Source organism: Cicer arietinum, chromosome 4 (genome assembly GCF_000331145.2).
Source record: "Cicer arietinum cultivar CDC Frontier isolate Library 1 chromosome 4, Cicar.CDCFrontier_v2.0, whole genome shotgun sequence".
NCBI classification, from domain to species: Eukaryota; Viridiplantae; Streptophyta; class Magnoliopsida; order Fabales; family Fabaceae; genus Cicer; species Cicer arietinum.
Window position 1 is genome coordinate 4,229,922 of NC_021163.2, and position 15,902 is coordinate 4,245,823.

The window sequence follows — 15,902 nt, forward strand, 5'->3', positions numbered from 1 at the left end:
GAGATAATTGTAAAATTGTCCGTTAGTTCTTTATTAATAATAATTTTTTTTTATATTTTTAAAAAATAATATAATATATCGTTATTAATAATAATTTTTTCTTTTAATTTTTAAAAATAAGTGAAGGGTCAAAATGAATAAGTAAATTAGGACTCAAATTTTTTTACTAAATAAAATATTCATTCATTAAAACTGATAGAAATTACATAAATCGAAAATGAAATATTCACACTCAAAATCAAAGTCGCAATAATTGAAAATGAAATATATGCACAACACCAAATTAATAACATGAGACGATAAAATATCTACAAATATGACATATCATACAAAGACGACAAAATAACGTCCAAATCACACATGTTTTTAGAATTATAATGTTGATAACACTAAAATCATTGATCGAAACTAATATGTCAATTTAAACCAAACAAATACTATAACAAGACCGAAAACAAAACGTCACCCTTAGAAGATAAAAAAAAAAAAAATTATATATGGAACAGTATATACAAAATTAAATTAAATTAATATATTAATTTTTGTTTAAATAATATATTTAATTTGAGGAAGTAAAAAAAAGGCAAAGTAAGCAATATTATTTGTGTGAAGATAAAAAAGGTGAATGGCCTTTCCTCCTCCTAAGTAAGTTACCTGGTTTATGACTGTCTGTGTTGATGAATGAATAATCCAATCCCTCCCTAACATTTGCGTCTTGCAACTCGGAATCCGATCGCATCTCATACAGCTACCGTCCGTATTACCGTTAATTATTCACTAATCAGATCACAATTTTGATCACGGATCCAAAAAAATGTTCAAATTCTTGAAAGAGGTTGTTGGTGGATCTGGAACTGGCATCAAGGATCTCCCATACAATATCGGCGAACCTTACCCTTCCGCTTGGGGCTCTTGGCTTCATCACCGCGGCACCTCCAAGGTAACAACAATAACTAACTCCTACCAATGAATTTTGCTTCATTTCATCTTATACTTGTTACGGAACAGTCAATTATCTATTTATGTTGTGTTTATTTCAATTTTAAGACTAATTTGACGTTGATTTGTTCTTAATTACAGGATGATGGTTCTCCGGTTTCAATTTTTTCTCTATCTGGAAGCAATGCTCAGGATGGACATTTAGCTGCTGGTCGAAACGGTGTCAAGCGTCTACGCACTGTAAGTTCAATTTATCTGTGTATTTGGTTTCACTCTAGGGAGAGTCAAAAAGTGATTCCATGCATATAATTCATTTTTACATGTTTGAGTGATGTTTAGTGGAATTGATTTTGACTTTATAATTGATTCTAACTTTTGTAGATTTTGACTATAAACTTGATTTTTACACTTACGTTTATTGTTTAACTCACTAATGTATTCTATAACATTAATCACTTTACATTTAACTAAAATCAATTTATTTAAAATCGATTTTTGTCACTGTAGAACCAAACACACCGAATCTATTGTTGAGATTTTACATTGGTGATGTCAGTTCCATTAATGGTGCTTTTTTTCAGGTTAGGCATCCAAATATTTTGTCATTTCTTCATAGTACTGAGATCGAAACTTTTGATGGCGGTTCTTCTAAGGTCACGATTTATATTGTGACAGAACCTGTAATGCCACTGTCAGATAAGATTAAAGAGTTAGGTCTTGAAGGTACACAAAGGTATTGATGGAATTAGTTTCTGCTTTTTATCATGTGTTTCAGTTGGTGAAGCATTGTTTGTTAGCCGGATGAATTCAATTGTTTCATTTTTGTTGCGTATAATCTTAGTGAAATGCCTTTTTTTTTTGTTTCCTATGAGGCTAAGGCTGTGACTGTGAGTAATGTTATATGTAGATTGTTACAGAGTATGAGGGGATAAACTTTGATTTCACTGTCAAGTATCAATTGCTTACTTTTATTTGACTCGTGGGGTTGTAGGGATGAATATTATGCTTGGGGCCTGCATCAGATCGCGAAAGCTGTGAGCTTCTTAAATAATGATTGTAAACTTGTGAGTATTCATAAGCTAAATATGGTTTTTCTTCTCGTTAGTTTTATTTTTACTGTATAAGTTTTTCTTGACAAACTGTCTGTTGCAGGTTCATGGTAATGTCTGCTTGGCTAGTGTTGTCGTCACACAAACTTTGGACTGGAAACTCCATGCATTTGATGTTCTATCAGAGTTTGATGGGAGTAGTGAAGCATCCTCCGGGCAAATGCTGGTAATTAGTTTTAGATTGAAATACCTTGTTTTCTTGTAGCATTTCATTTTGGTTTCTTCCTCCTTTTTCTAGAAATTAAGCTATTAGGAGCTCATTGTAGTCAAATAACCACTCTACACATAAGTTGAAAGTTCATTGTCATGACTTTAGAAGGCCATGGCCTTTTAAGTTTGTCTCCTCCGCAGACTTGATTTTGAACTTGCTTGTCAAGTTTCATTCATGTGTTGCTTCACTTTACTGCTCTTTTTTTAGCATGTGAGTATCTATATTTATAACATTTATGGAAAAATTAACAGACATAATGGATGCTCCATTAAAATCTTAAATGGAAGCTTATGCTGATTTTGATCAGTTATTTTTAATATGTTTCTTATAATAAAAGGATACCATGTAGTGAAACTTAATATATATTTGTCTCATATGTTGACATTTTCCTTTCAGCAATACGCATGGCTTGTTGCAGCACAGTACAAATCAATGGAGCTGGCAAAATCTGACTGGGCTGTAATTAAGAAGTCTCCTCCATGGGCCATTGATTCTTGGGGCATGGGTATGTTATTTTATTTTCCTTTTTATTATAATTATAATACATTCTGATGGAAAAATGGAATGAAAATCTTGGTACACAGTTGGAGTTGTTGCTGTGTGACTAGGAGGTCCTGGATTTGGGTTGTAGAGTCAGTATTCTGCAAATTCAAATAGATCCGTAATGGTTTTTACCCTTCTGTAGATTTCACCATGGTGTGAGCTTTACAACACTAGATTGCCTTTTTCTGATGGCAATTTTCAGTATTAGGAGGGAGGAATGGAAAAAATGAAAATTCTAGTATTGTTACATTTTCACTTGTTTGCTGATGGTGACATTTTGCGTCCTGTTATTGACTAACCCAGTCAATATGGTTGTATCGCACATAGTCATGACTATAATTATGGAACTTGTTCTCATTACTGGCTGCTTTCATGAAGAGGAACTTATAAGTTTATACTTTGTTTCACATAACATATTAAGCTTTAGGGACAATTGACCCTCAACATGTTATCAAATATTTATCTTCCTGTCAAGTTCTTGTACAAGTATATACAATATCTTCTTCCTGATTTGAATTTTGTAAGATTTCATGTGAAACTTCCTCCTTGTTAGAGGATAAGAAAATATCTTAAAATATTTTCATCTTATCGTAAAGCATATCTCAGTTTATAGTCTTATCTTAGCTATGATTATGATTTGATTTCCCGTTTGATTAGAATTAGGAGTCCAGCAAAGTGTAAATAAGGGTTAGTACTTGGTATTTTGTATCATCATCACCTTATTAAACCGTAAAATTTCCTTATTATTTATTACTCTATTCCTTGCTCAACTAACAACAACAACGAAGCCTTAATTCCACGAGGCAGGGTTGGCTACATGGTTCAAACGGCACCATAATGTTCTGTAATGACTTATCTATCTTTCTAATTCATAGACCTCCAAGTATTTCTTAATTGTTTCACTTTCACCTACAGTTTTTCTTGGTCTTCCTCTGCCTTTAGCTAGCGTTTGGGTTACAATCCGGTTGACTTACTGAACTACTCTCTTATTCTTTATGGTGCAAATATTTACTCATGTAATTTATATATTAATATGTTTCCATGTTAAGTTTTTATCCTCTATTTATCCTTAAAATTTATATATTAACACATCTTTAAATACAATTATTTATTGAGATTAAGGAATATGCACTTTCAGCGTAAAGTTTTACACGACAACCATTTACAATTCACCTAGACAACAAACAATTGCATAACTATTTTTTTATTTATTTAAAAAATGTATAATATGATTTGGCAAATTGAAGAATTGTACTTGGACGTCAATGTTAAATAACATTACACTGACGATGCATATCCCTTAATCTCTATTTATTACTATAATTTAAACATTAATATATTTAACCATAATTTAGATACAATAAAAATTTCTGTACAATTCTTGCTTGTGTGATTTAAGTATATTCTCCTGAAATTTAAAAATTAATATAAAATCTAAGATGTTTCCACTACTATATGATACAGAAATTTAGTCTTGTTATTTAGATATTAAAATAATTTCATGTATACTTTTCATCCTAAGGTGATATAATATAAATATATTTTAATGTGAATTTTTCTCCTGTGTGATGTGTTCCTGTAATTTATATATTATTAGCTACAACTTCCATGTAAAACTTTCAACTTATGGGATATATATTTACTTTCATAACTTAGATGTTAATGGCTTTATCTAAAGTTTTTGCCCATATATTGCAATTATTTATCCTGTGATGTACATAGCAGTAGTCTTCTGTATTAAGTTTTTATCCACGTGTAATGCAAATATTTACTCCTGTAGTTTAGATATTAATATTTTTTCATGCTTAGTATCTATCCTTGTGTAGTGCAACTATTTATCTTTGCAATTTATATATTTATACATATACATATGCATTTGCAAACTGTTTCTCATAATTGCTAATCTGCCTAGTATATTATATGTATTTTGGATTTAATGTTTCCATAGTTGTTTAGCCTTTTTCTCTAATACACATCTTCTATAAGAATGTGTACATATATTGAAAGAATTATGTTACCTTTTGTTTATAGGTTAGCAACGCAGTTTAAATTATGTGAACTTGCATAGATGTTGTAGATTCACAGAATACTTCTATTCATGTCTGTTTTCACTTTTTGTTCCAAGTAGACCTCTCTAAATCGCCGAAAATTCTAATTTCACAGGCTGTCTAATCTATGAGCTATTCTCTTGTTTGAAGTTGAGCAAAACAGAGGAGTTACGGAACACTGCCTCCATTCCCAAGGTCAGACTGCTCAGGAATCGACCTTTGTTTTTGTATTTATCACTGCATATAAAGATTAAGGGAGGTTTTACCCTGTCTTTTATTTTTATTTCTCATTCTAATGAAATAAATATTCATTCTTCATCTCTGTATGTCTTTTTTTCTTTGTCTCACAGTCTCTGCTTCCAGATTACCAGCGGCTATTGAGTTCCACACCTTCTCGTAGATTAAATACATCAAAGCTTATAGAAAACAGTGGTGAGCACTTCTTGATATACTATATTCATCTTTTATTGAAATTTTGTTTAGCTTAGCATTGTTGTAGTTTTGCTGTTTTGTTTGAAAAATTCATGTGTTTTGTGGTTTGCTAAAAGCTATATAGGGTCCATTCTATTCATGTAATAGGCTACTTAAATTTTTTGACTTGTTTGAGCTAGGTATTTGAGTTCATTGTTATTAGGTTTTAGGATTTTCACAGAATGTACCTGAAAGCTGCATGATTATATGATATTGTGAACATATTTGAATGTAAATTGATTTTAGCTTTTCCAAATGTTGGAGGGACAATCTTCTGCTTCATGACCAGTTGCAAACAAGCAAATATAAAAGCCATTTCAACAATCTATACTATGTTTTAAAAGTTTGCCTTTCTTGTGTTGAACTTTTGATAGTACAAGTACTCATTTTTTGTGGTCCGGATATAATTCTCTGCAATTATTCCTGCATATTTAGATTGAGTTTGTTGGTAATTAATGTGCAGAGTATTTTCAAAATAAGTTGGTAGACACAATACATTTCATGGAAATTCTCAGTTTGAAAGATAGTGTTGAGAAGGACACCTTCTTCCGCAAGCTTCCAAATTTAGCAGAGCAGCTTCCTCGTCAGATTGTGTTAAAGAAGGTATGTCTCCATGGAAGTTCTAAAATTTTAACCTTTGATTTTATCAACAGTTTATCCCAATTGATTATGTTGGTAATTTTTGGTTTTCACAGTTACTTCCTTTATTAGCTTCTGCCCTTGAATTTGGTTCAGCTGCTGCTCCCGCTTTGACTGCATTGTTGAAAATGGGTTCTTGGCTTTCAGCTGAGGAGTTTCGTGTCAAGGTAAATAATAATTTCAATACCAGCGCAAATTTCTCTCTCAACAGGATTCATCTCATGCTTGTATTGCATTTCAATTTCAATATATAGGTTCTTCCAACAATAATTAAACTCTTTGGTTCCAATGATCGAGCTGTTCGTGTCAGCCTTCTTCAACATATTGATCAATACGGAGAGTCATTATCAGCTCAAGCTGTTGATGAACAGGTATATAGTGAGGATAAGATTTCTAAATTTCCTTACTGCCCTACTTTTTTCATTGTTGTACAATATACAGAGATTCATGTTTGCATATTGTTGACACTTGTGATCAGGTTTACCCTCATGTTGCTACTGGTTTCTCTGATACATCTGCTTTTCTGAGGGAACTTACTCTCAAGTCCATGTTAGTTCTGGCTCCGAAGGTACGTCTGTTTATATTTATGTATCAAATCCTGATTTCCTTTTGTTTTTATTTGAAAAATGAGAGATGTTATTGGTCTAGTCACTAATGAGTAATGAGAAATTTGGACACAAGTTTGTTTTGCCAGTGATATTGCTAGTGCTGGTTTTTTAGTGTGTTTACAATAGTATGTATGCTCTGGTGATTGTAAAATTAATGTAGAAGTGATATCTGTTATGCAAGCTTTGGTTGAAGGTGTAATGTAGACCTTACTTTAATTTTGTCAATTTAGACTAGAACTAAATGAATTAAAATTAGAGATGTTTCTGATTTCGGGCCAATATGTGGTTAGGCCTAGCATGATCTTGGGATCTCAGTGATCTCAAGGTTTGGGTGATCTCAAGGTTTAGCCTAGCAATATGTGGTTAGAGCTGTCATTGCTCTTAGAACTACTTGCTTTTTCAATTTGTATTTCATCGAGACCCTTTATATTTTGAAGACACTTTAGACCTAAGCTAATCCAAATCAAGCAGGTGGATCCACTTAAACGGGCAAAGTTTTCCTAACATCTATTTCCCATTCACAAGACTCGAAGTCGTAAATTTATTTAACCAAACTCCTTGTCACTTAGACCTACAAGTGCTGGTTTTTCAATTTTTAAACAAAAGAAAAAACAGAAAAGTACCAACCAAAAAAATAAATTGATGGAACAAAACTTCTAAATCCCCCTCAGTATATCTGTTGGTGAAACCCGTTAAACAGGGCAAATGTCAATGTGCTTGAAAAGTCTTTTATCTTTACTGTTGCGTTTCCTAAATTTTCTCGTCTATTTGCTGAACCTTTCTTAGGCTATTTTGTATATTTAAAATATTGTTTATCTCATAATTGCAGCTGTCTCAAAGGACCTTGTCTGGGTCATTATTAAAGCATCTGTCGAAGTTACAGGTACTGCTTCATGTCTTCAATCATTAATGTGTTGGGAGTAAAGGCTAATTACTTATGCTGACAAAGTGAAGAATAATTGACTAGCTCATTTAGGTTTTAGCTCTCTTTAACACTTATGACTCTTCCAATTTTCCAATCATTTGACTGCCAATTTTGAAATTTGATTGAAATGGAGTCATTTTAATGTTTATTTTGCGGGTGAGGGTTAGACATAAAAACATATCTTTGGTTTTCTCTTTATTTCTTTTCTAGAATTTATAAAATTGGGAATTTGTTTTGTAGGTTGATGAAGAACCAGCGATACGAACAAATACTACTATCTTGCTAGGAAATATTGCAAGCTACTTAAACGAAGGGGTATGCTGAAAGGATATCTGCAAGTTCAAACAGTTGCCTATATTTATTTTTATGACAGTGGCATATGCTCATTGGTGAATTAACTCTTTAAGACTATTTTTGCAGACAAGAAAAAGAGTGTTGATTAATGCATTTACAGTCCGTGCTTTACGCGATACATTTCCACCTGCTAGAGGAGCAGGTATTACATTCATACATAATCATCTATTGCTACTTTTCTTTAGTTATGCAGTATGCAGTTGATAAATTCTTCAAACAGTATTTTCTTTTCTCTCATCATTTTTTATATCTCGATTGCTCAGGCATTATGGCTTTATGTGCCACCAGTTCCAACTATGACATCACTGAAATTGCCACTCGGATTCTTCCTAATGTCGTTGTACTCACAATTGATCCTGACAGGTTATATCCTGCAAATGATTTATTATTTATCCGTCTTTCCTATTTGTTGATGAGGAGTTCTCTTGTCTATTGATTTAAAATATTAACTACTATTTTTAGTGAGGTGACTCTTTTAATTAACCGTATTGCTGCTTAATTCCTTTATTTGTTATTTTTTTATTACTGGAATATTGAAATCATCGTATTGGGTGTTCATATGTATGAGTATTAATATTACATTTGTATGAGTTGTATGAGTATTAATATTACATTTGTTATTGTGCTATATGAGTATATTCTGTGTGCTATTTTGGTTGTTTTGGCAATCATCAGATTCCAAATATAGATCATTCTTATGGTTGCACTTTGAATATTTGTCATTTTCAATCCCGTGATTATGTTATTCCTGTCATGGTTCAAACAGTGATGTTCGATCTAAGGCATTTCAAGCTGTTGATCAATTTTTGCAGATGGCAAAGCAACATTATGAAAAGGTATCCTGTGGGGTTTTTTTTGGCTGTTACTAGATGCATATTGTGGTTCTTAAATCTGCATGTATATATTTTAGAAGAAATTAGATGTAATTTCAGAAATTTCCCTTTTTAACCCAACTCTTAATTTCATGTAATATGTCTTTATATTTATTAATTAAAATAAAATACATTTTCTTGAGAGTGACTTAATCTTAGTCTACTCTCCGGTCTCCATCACAGAATAACACATGCCATTCTTAACTTCTTTTAAATTTCTAACATACATTATTTTGAATTAATATGTTGTCATTTTAAACACGTTCCTTTTTTAATCTGTAATTTTTTGATTTTACCGAAACTAGTTGTTATATGTCCCTTATAATTTTAAAAATTTCTTATAATATATTTCTTTTAATTTACATTGTCAATTTTGTCAAAATTTTAATACAATGCATATATGGGAGGATACTTGCTAGTTCCTGTTTATCCTTTACATGTCATCTCCAAGTACACATTTTTATTATCTATGTCATTTGTTATTTCATTTTATAAAAAGCCATTTTATTAGAAGGAAATTTCTTGTGTGATGAAAACACAATTATTCCGCATGTTTTTCTGGGTTCTTTCCAATATCTGCATCCCGTTGTATAGACAGAAAATTATTGATGACAATTTGTCTTTTCCCCTTTATTGGTTATCTGTGTTCCTCATGCTCATGCTGTTATCTGTCGTTCTATTATAGACAAATATAGCAGAGGCTACTGGGGGTTCAGGCATGGGAAGCTCATCAATTCCAGGAAATGCAAGTTTACTTGGGTAAGTCGGTCCAAACATTGTGTGGCCATGCAGATCACATGTTAAACAACAAGGAGAGCAAGAGTATCGATGAGTTTTTTTATATTAGACACTTTAGATTGAACTACGTAAGATGATGTTACTCTCTCTAGCCTCGAATATAAGTTAAAAAAATAACTACCTCACACTCCTTAACAATTTAGTTAATCTAATTTAATTTGTTTGAATTAAAAAATGTAATTGCATTTTTCAAATTACAATTCGTGGGAATTTGTTTTATACGAATAAAATGGTTATTGGAAAAAAAATTCTAAAATAAATGAAGGGTATTTAAGGAATGATATCATTAAATAGAGTGGAATTAGTTAAAATTTGTTTATATTTTGGACTACTAAACATGACTTTTTATATTTGAGACTAGAGGGAGGACCTTATTTTGTTTTCTTTTCCTAGTTATTGTTAATTAAGAATACATAAAATAATTGCTAGGGTTTCAAAATCAGTTGAGTCTAGTGGGCCAGACGGATAAGTTTTATATAAAAGATGGGTTGAGTTAACACAATTTAAACTTGAGTCACTTTTGGTTTAATCCCAGCTCGACCTGAATATTTGTTGGCCCAACACGGGTTGGCAAGTGCTGGCCAATGACGGGCTGAGCCAACCTATTGACCTGAATAATATTTTAATTACTTGAATTTTTAATATTAAGTTCAATTTTTGAATAAAACAATTCGAATGTGTTAGGTATTACAAAATAATGTGCTTAGAAAATAATTATTTTCTGTATTGTGTTGTTTATATTTTTGAAGAATTTCTTTTGAAAAACTGAGTTCATGGCCCGACTCAGTTATCCCACAACCCATAGAAGTTTGGACTGGGCCAAAAATTTAACAGAGCACACCTAATTTGCACCAACCTGGCCCAAAAAGTCATTGTCCAGACATGGCTGGGCCGAACTAACAGCTTGAATTATTGCTAATCCACCCCCATTGATTCTGACTTAACTCTCGTCACTGTGTAGATGGGCTATGAGCTCCTTGACCCTGAAGACCAAACCTTCTGATCATGCTCCAGTTGCTTCTGTTAGTTCTAGTGTCCTTACACCAACATCTTCTAATGCCAGCTCAGGTATGCTTGATGATCAGTCTCTTATATCAAATTTAATTTGCTAATTGCATAAGTCATAACAAGTGTATCACGAGTTCAACCACCTGATCATCCATATAACATTAGACGCTACTGATACTTTCTTACCAAGTTCCCTGGTAAATAATTGTGAAGTAAATACAGAATGATTTAGACTGATAAGTGATAGCTCTTTGTCTTTTCAATTGGAACAATGGAATCTTTCCCAAACACAAGAGGAGTCTCTCTCTCTCTCTATCTCTCTCTCTTTCTCTGAGAGGGTAGAAGGAAATTGAGTAGCAGCTTCTTATTATATGGATGAAGTCAGCGAAGGGTGTGATGCTTTAACCTCAGCCCTCAAGTCCTCAATCATTTGTTCATTTTGAGCTTAATGTATAGTTGTAGACTTCCCTCCTCATGTAAAGACAATTTTTTTTGTGTCTGGATGAAGGGATTAGTTCCCTGATCTTCTTTGAATGGTTTGTCTTATTGGATCCCCAAAAAATCAAACTTACTATACCTGGGTGTGATTTTATGTTAATTATTAAATGAAGAAAAGTAAGGGGAAGAAAACTGAGGTTTGACAACTGAAGATTTCATCCCTCATCTTCATGCCCTTCACCCTTGAGGCAAAGATGTTAATTCAACTCCTTCATCTGATCTGTTAATTCTGGCATCATTGTTCTGCTTCATTAGGACAGCATCCTTCTATGGGTACATTTTTATAATTTAATATGTTTATACCATCTCTTTTTTGGGTGTTCTAGCTATAGATACTCCTTCAACAGCCCCTATCCGTGTACATTCCACACCAGATTTCACTGAGCACCATGCCCCTACATCTCCTACATCAACTGATGGCTGGGGGGAACTAGAGAATGGAATCGATGAGGAGCCTGAAAATGACAAGGATGGGTGGGATGATCTAGAACCACTAGAAGAAGCAAAGCCAACTCCAGCTCTTACTAACATTCAAGCAGCTCAAAGGCGGCCAGTTTCCCAACCTGTTTCACAGACAAAAGGTAGTAGTTATTCAACTTTTAGTATTTTGGTAGTGATTTTCTCATTTCCATGACTGCTAGTTACTGTTAAAAACATTCAATTTCGGATGGGAAGTTATTTAATTATGTTCTGGAGGAAAACAAATGTATATGTTTATACCCATTATTAATGACAATATTTTTTCGGAAAGTGGTGTAAGATTTCCTAGTTCAGGTTTGCACTTGATTATTTGAGTGACTTCGCCGTTGAGTGAATCTGCGACTTTAGTCACTTTTCCCTAAGAAATAAACTTTGAGCTTTTGCTATATGCTAGAATGGTAACTAATTTGATGATCATTACTGAAAGAAATAGTAATGTTTAAGAGACGCCGGTTCCATTTTATATAGCGTGTGATCTGTACTTGAAACTTTGACAGTTCCATCAAATGCAAAAAGAATATTCCAACCTGATTATTACTTCATTTATGTACCTGGTTAATTATAGTCTGTACTCATGGATTATTGAAGAGTTTTGAATTTTTATTTGTAGCTTCAAGTTTACGACCCAAAATTACACCGAAGTTGAACAAGGATGAAGACGATGATTTGTGGGGTGCCATAGCAGCTCCTGCTCCAAAAACAGCAAAACCTTTAAATTTGAAATCAACTGCAACTGATGATGATGATCCCTGGGCTGCCATTGCAGCTCCTGCACCCTCTACCAGGGCTAAGCCCTTATCAGCTGGCAGAGGTCGAGGAGCGAAACCTGCTGCTACAAAATTAGGTGCTCAACGGATAAACCGGACATCATCCGGGATCTAAACCGAATTGCCACTTGCCAGGGCACAAAAGGAACGAGGAAAGTTTGAATCTGTACGTTGCTTTTTTCTTCTGGTGGGTGGTGAACATGTTAAAATGCAGGACTCCATCTAGTATATCAAATTACTTTTGTGCTTTATATTGGCATAATTGATTTGTAATATTCTTTGTAACGTCATTTTTGTTGGAAGAAAATCCCAGGTGCAGCAACAGTTGAATATGCTTTGGGCCTTGGGGACGTGCTTACGTATTTTTTTTAAGTGTTGAACAATTTTATATTTTAGGGGCAATGTAATTAGTTACATATTTTGTTATAGGATGGTTTTTGGTTAAATCTTGAATGACTTTTTCTAGCCAAAATGGTCCCAACTGTACACTGGCATTTCATGCCTAACTAGTGATGTACTTATTACTATTTGAATGATCAATTGATGTTCAACTTAGTCTATTTTTTCTTAATAATATGATTGTTAATGAGTTATTGGGATACTTTAGAAAATGCTGCAATAAAAGTGATAGGTCTGAAAATAAAGACGGAAAAGTAAAGGAAAACAAGTACATAAGACTTGTAATTGATTGAATGGGATAAGGTTATGTAATTATGTTCAAGTGGGATTGAAAAGTTGAGTCATTATTTTCCAATGTCATCACATCATTTCTACCTTTGCAAAACTGATGCGTTCAATTTATCTAAAGACAAGCAAATGTAGCTGTCCATACGTTTGTTAGTGGGTCTACACTTTTACTTTTACTCTTGTATGTATTACAGATTGCATTTTAATGAAACGAAGTTATTTTGCGTTTGTAAAAAACAAATATAAATGTGTGCACAGGCATGTTCTTTTATTATATTTCAGAAATGTATCATTCCAAATGCAAACTTACATGGTTCTACATAGAAGAAATATACTCCAAAAAAAAATAATGTAAAAGCCGAAGAAACTTGTGCGTCAAAGGAAAAGAGGGAGATGTGGTATCATAAGGAGAAAAGGGTAAAGTAGCAAAAACCCGTGAGAAGGGTGTGGTAAGAAAAATGAGGGGCCTAGCTAACACTATCCTTACTTGAATAACTAGTGAATTTTGTACTTAACTTGGCCCATTTATATTTGAAGGGCTAGGAACAAATTATACCTTTGACCAATTTTATAGAGGGTTTTTTTATACCCGTCGCCTAATTCTCCCATCCCATACAAAATTAAATGAATCAAATTATTCATATTTTTTACTTTTTTTTTGTATTTCTTTTTACTTTCTTATGAACATACTTTCACATACCGTTTAACAATATGTACTTATTTTGTAAAACTTTCACCGAATATAATTACATTCCATAAAATTTGAATTTTATGGAAATAACGAAACAGTCAAATTTTAAGCTTTATTGAATATTATATTTTTATAATTTGTAAAATTCAAATTTTAAGTTATACATAATATAGTGAAAAATCAAAAGTGTATTATTACAATTTTGAAAGAAAAAAGGTGAGGATACAGGACTAATTGTGCGAGTATGAGATTATTTTTATAAAAATAATCATTTGTTTTGTTGACAAAATTGCTCAAAAAAAGAGGTAATAAATGAATTGTATATAACTATAAACTAATATTCAAAATTTGTAAATAAAGAAATAAGGGACTAAATTTCTGTTTTTCATACTGAACGATAAATTATTATTTAGCATATAATTAAAAGAATGGATTTTGTTTCCTAAAAAAAAATGAATGTTGTTAAAAAAATAATAATTAAAAGAATAAATGGAATGTTTAATTTTGTCAAAAAATGAATGTTTAACATAAAGGGTTATAAGGAATATTAAGGAAACATTATTATCATTTGAATATTATATATATATATATATATATATATATATATAAAAGAAATTACAAATCTGGGTACAAAATTAAATGAATCAAATTATTCATATTTTTTACTTTTTTTTTGTATTTCTTTTTACTTTCTTATGAACATACTTTCACATACCGTTTAACAATATGTACTTATTTTGTAAAACTTTCACCGAATATAATTACATTCCATAAAATTTGAATTTTATGGAAATAACGAAACAGTCAAATTTTAAGCTTTATTGAATATTATATTTTTATAATTTGTAAAATTCAAATTTTAAGTTATACATAATATAGTGAAAAATCAAAAGTGTATTATTACAATTTTGAAAGAAAAAAGGTGAGGATACAGGACTAATTGTGCGAGTATGAGATTATTTTTATAAAAATAATCATTTGTTTTGTTGACAAAATTGCTCAAAAAAAGAGGTAATAAATGAATTGTATATAACTATAAACTAATATTCAAAATTTGTAAATAAAGAAATAAGGGACTAAATTTCTGTTTTTCATACTGAACGATAAATTATTATTTAGCATATAATTAAAAGAATGGATTTTGTTTCCTAAAAAAAAATGAATGTTGTTAAAAAAATAATAATTAAAAGAATAAATGGAATGTTTAATTTTGTCAAAAAATGAATGTTTAACATAAAGGGTTATAAGGAATATTAAGGAAACATTATTATCATTTGAATATTATATATATATATATATATATATATATATATATAAAGGAAATTCCAAATCTTGGTGTAGAATTTTTCTTTAAAATTTTATCCTTCATTTAAACTATTTTATGTACAATTTTATTTTTATTTATTTAGTTAAATAATAATTTTTTATAATATATATATATATATATATAAACAAAAAATAAAAACGAAAGATACCAAAATATTATTATGGTGTAATATATTTTATTTTTTTAATCAATCTATTTGTTTAAATTATCTTTTTTTACAATTTTATATTTTTTATTAAATAAATAGTTGATTTTTTGAAATAATCATATATAATTTTTTTAGTTTTTTTCTAACAAGAAGAGAGAATAAATTAAATGTATTAAATTTTTTATTTTACGCTATTATTTTAGTTTATATAGAGTACAAGGTAATGCATTGTCATCAAATCTAAGTCATCAAATATCGTTGATTAAAATATTATATAATACAATGTATTGAATGATTAATGCTGATTAAAATATTATATAATACAATGTATTGAATGATTAATGTTTGATGATAATGTATTATCTTGTAGTCTAAATATAAATAAAAATTAAATATATTTTTAATTTATGTAAAATTTTATTAATTTGTTTATAGTCTTTATAAATTTTTTTATCAACTTTTAGTATTTTAAAATATTTTATTTTTATTTTTGGTTCGTAATTTTAAATCAACTCTTGTATATTTTTTAAATTTTTAAATAACTTTGTATAATAATATTTAAAACATTATAAAGAATTTCTTAACAAATATTTAGAATTTTTTAAAAAATGATAAATTAAATACAAAATCTTTAGTAAGAAAATTAAAAATTTATATCTAATTAATATTTTGTTTAATTAAATTTTGGTATGAAAGTGGTTAAACATGTTATAAATATCACTATAAAAAGTTATTTGAAATTCGAAGATACACAAAAAAATCGTTTAAATAAAAGACTA

General features: G+C 30.7%; 1 protein-coding gene across 2 annotated transcripts; it reads left to right on the forward strand.

Moving 5' to 3' along the window:
- Positions 1-609: 609 nt before the first annotated feature.
- LOC101502115 (uncharacterized) lies at positions 610-12,830 on the forward strand. 2 transcript variants are annotated; one of them, XM_004495484.4, is made up of 21 exons: positions 610-940; positions 1,081-1,179; positions 1,521-1,672; positions 1,931-2,003; positions 2,092-2,214; positions 2,656-2,764; positions 4,966-5,045; positions 5,201-5,282; positions 5,785-5,924; positions 6,017-6,127; positions 6,215-6,331; positions 6,439-6,528; positions 7,398-7,451; positions 7,734-7,808; positions 7,914-7,989; positions 8,111-8,210; positions 8,614-8,683; positions 9,405-9,478; positions 10,479-10,585; positions 11,350-11,604; positions 12,114-12,830. In XM_004495484.4, the coding sequence occupies exons 1-21, from the start codon at positions 815-817 to the stop codon at positions 12,383-12,385; spliced, it is 2,385 nt and encodes a 794-aa protein (XP_004495541.1). In that variant the 5' UTR covers positions 610-814; the 3' UTR covers positions 12,386-12,830. The 2 variants fall into 2 exon arrangements, with proteins under 2 accessions (XP_004495541.1, XP_027189453.1); XM_027333652.1 differs by lacking the exon at positions 610-940 and having other exon boundaries at positions 1,526-1,672.
- The last annotated feature ends 3,072 nt before the right edge of the window (positions 12,831-15,902 follow it).

Excerpts from the sequence above, each read along its gene's own strand:
- LOC101502115 (XM_004495484.4), top strand. The coding sequence starts at position 815 with ATGTTCAAATTCTTGAAAGAGGTTGTTGGTGGATCTGGAACTGGCATC. Across the intron at positions 6,128-6,214 it reads CTGAGGAGTTTCGTGTCAAG|GTTCTTCCAACAATAATTAA; the intron begins GTAAATAATAAT and ends TTCAATATATAG. Across the intron at positions 10,586-11,349 it reads ATCTTCTAATGCCAGCTCAG|CTATAGATACTCCTTCAACA; the intron begins GTATGCTTGATG and ends TGGGTGTTCTAG.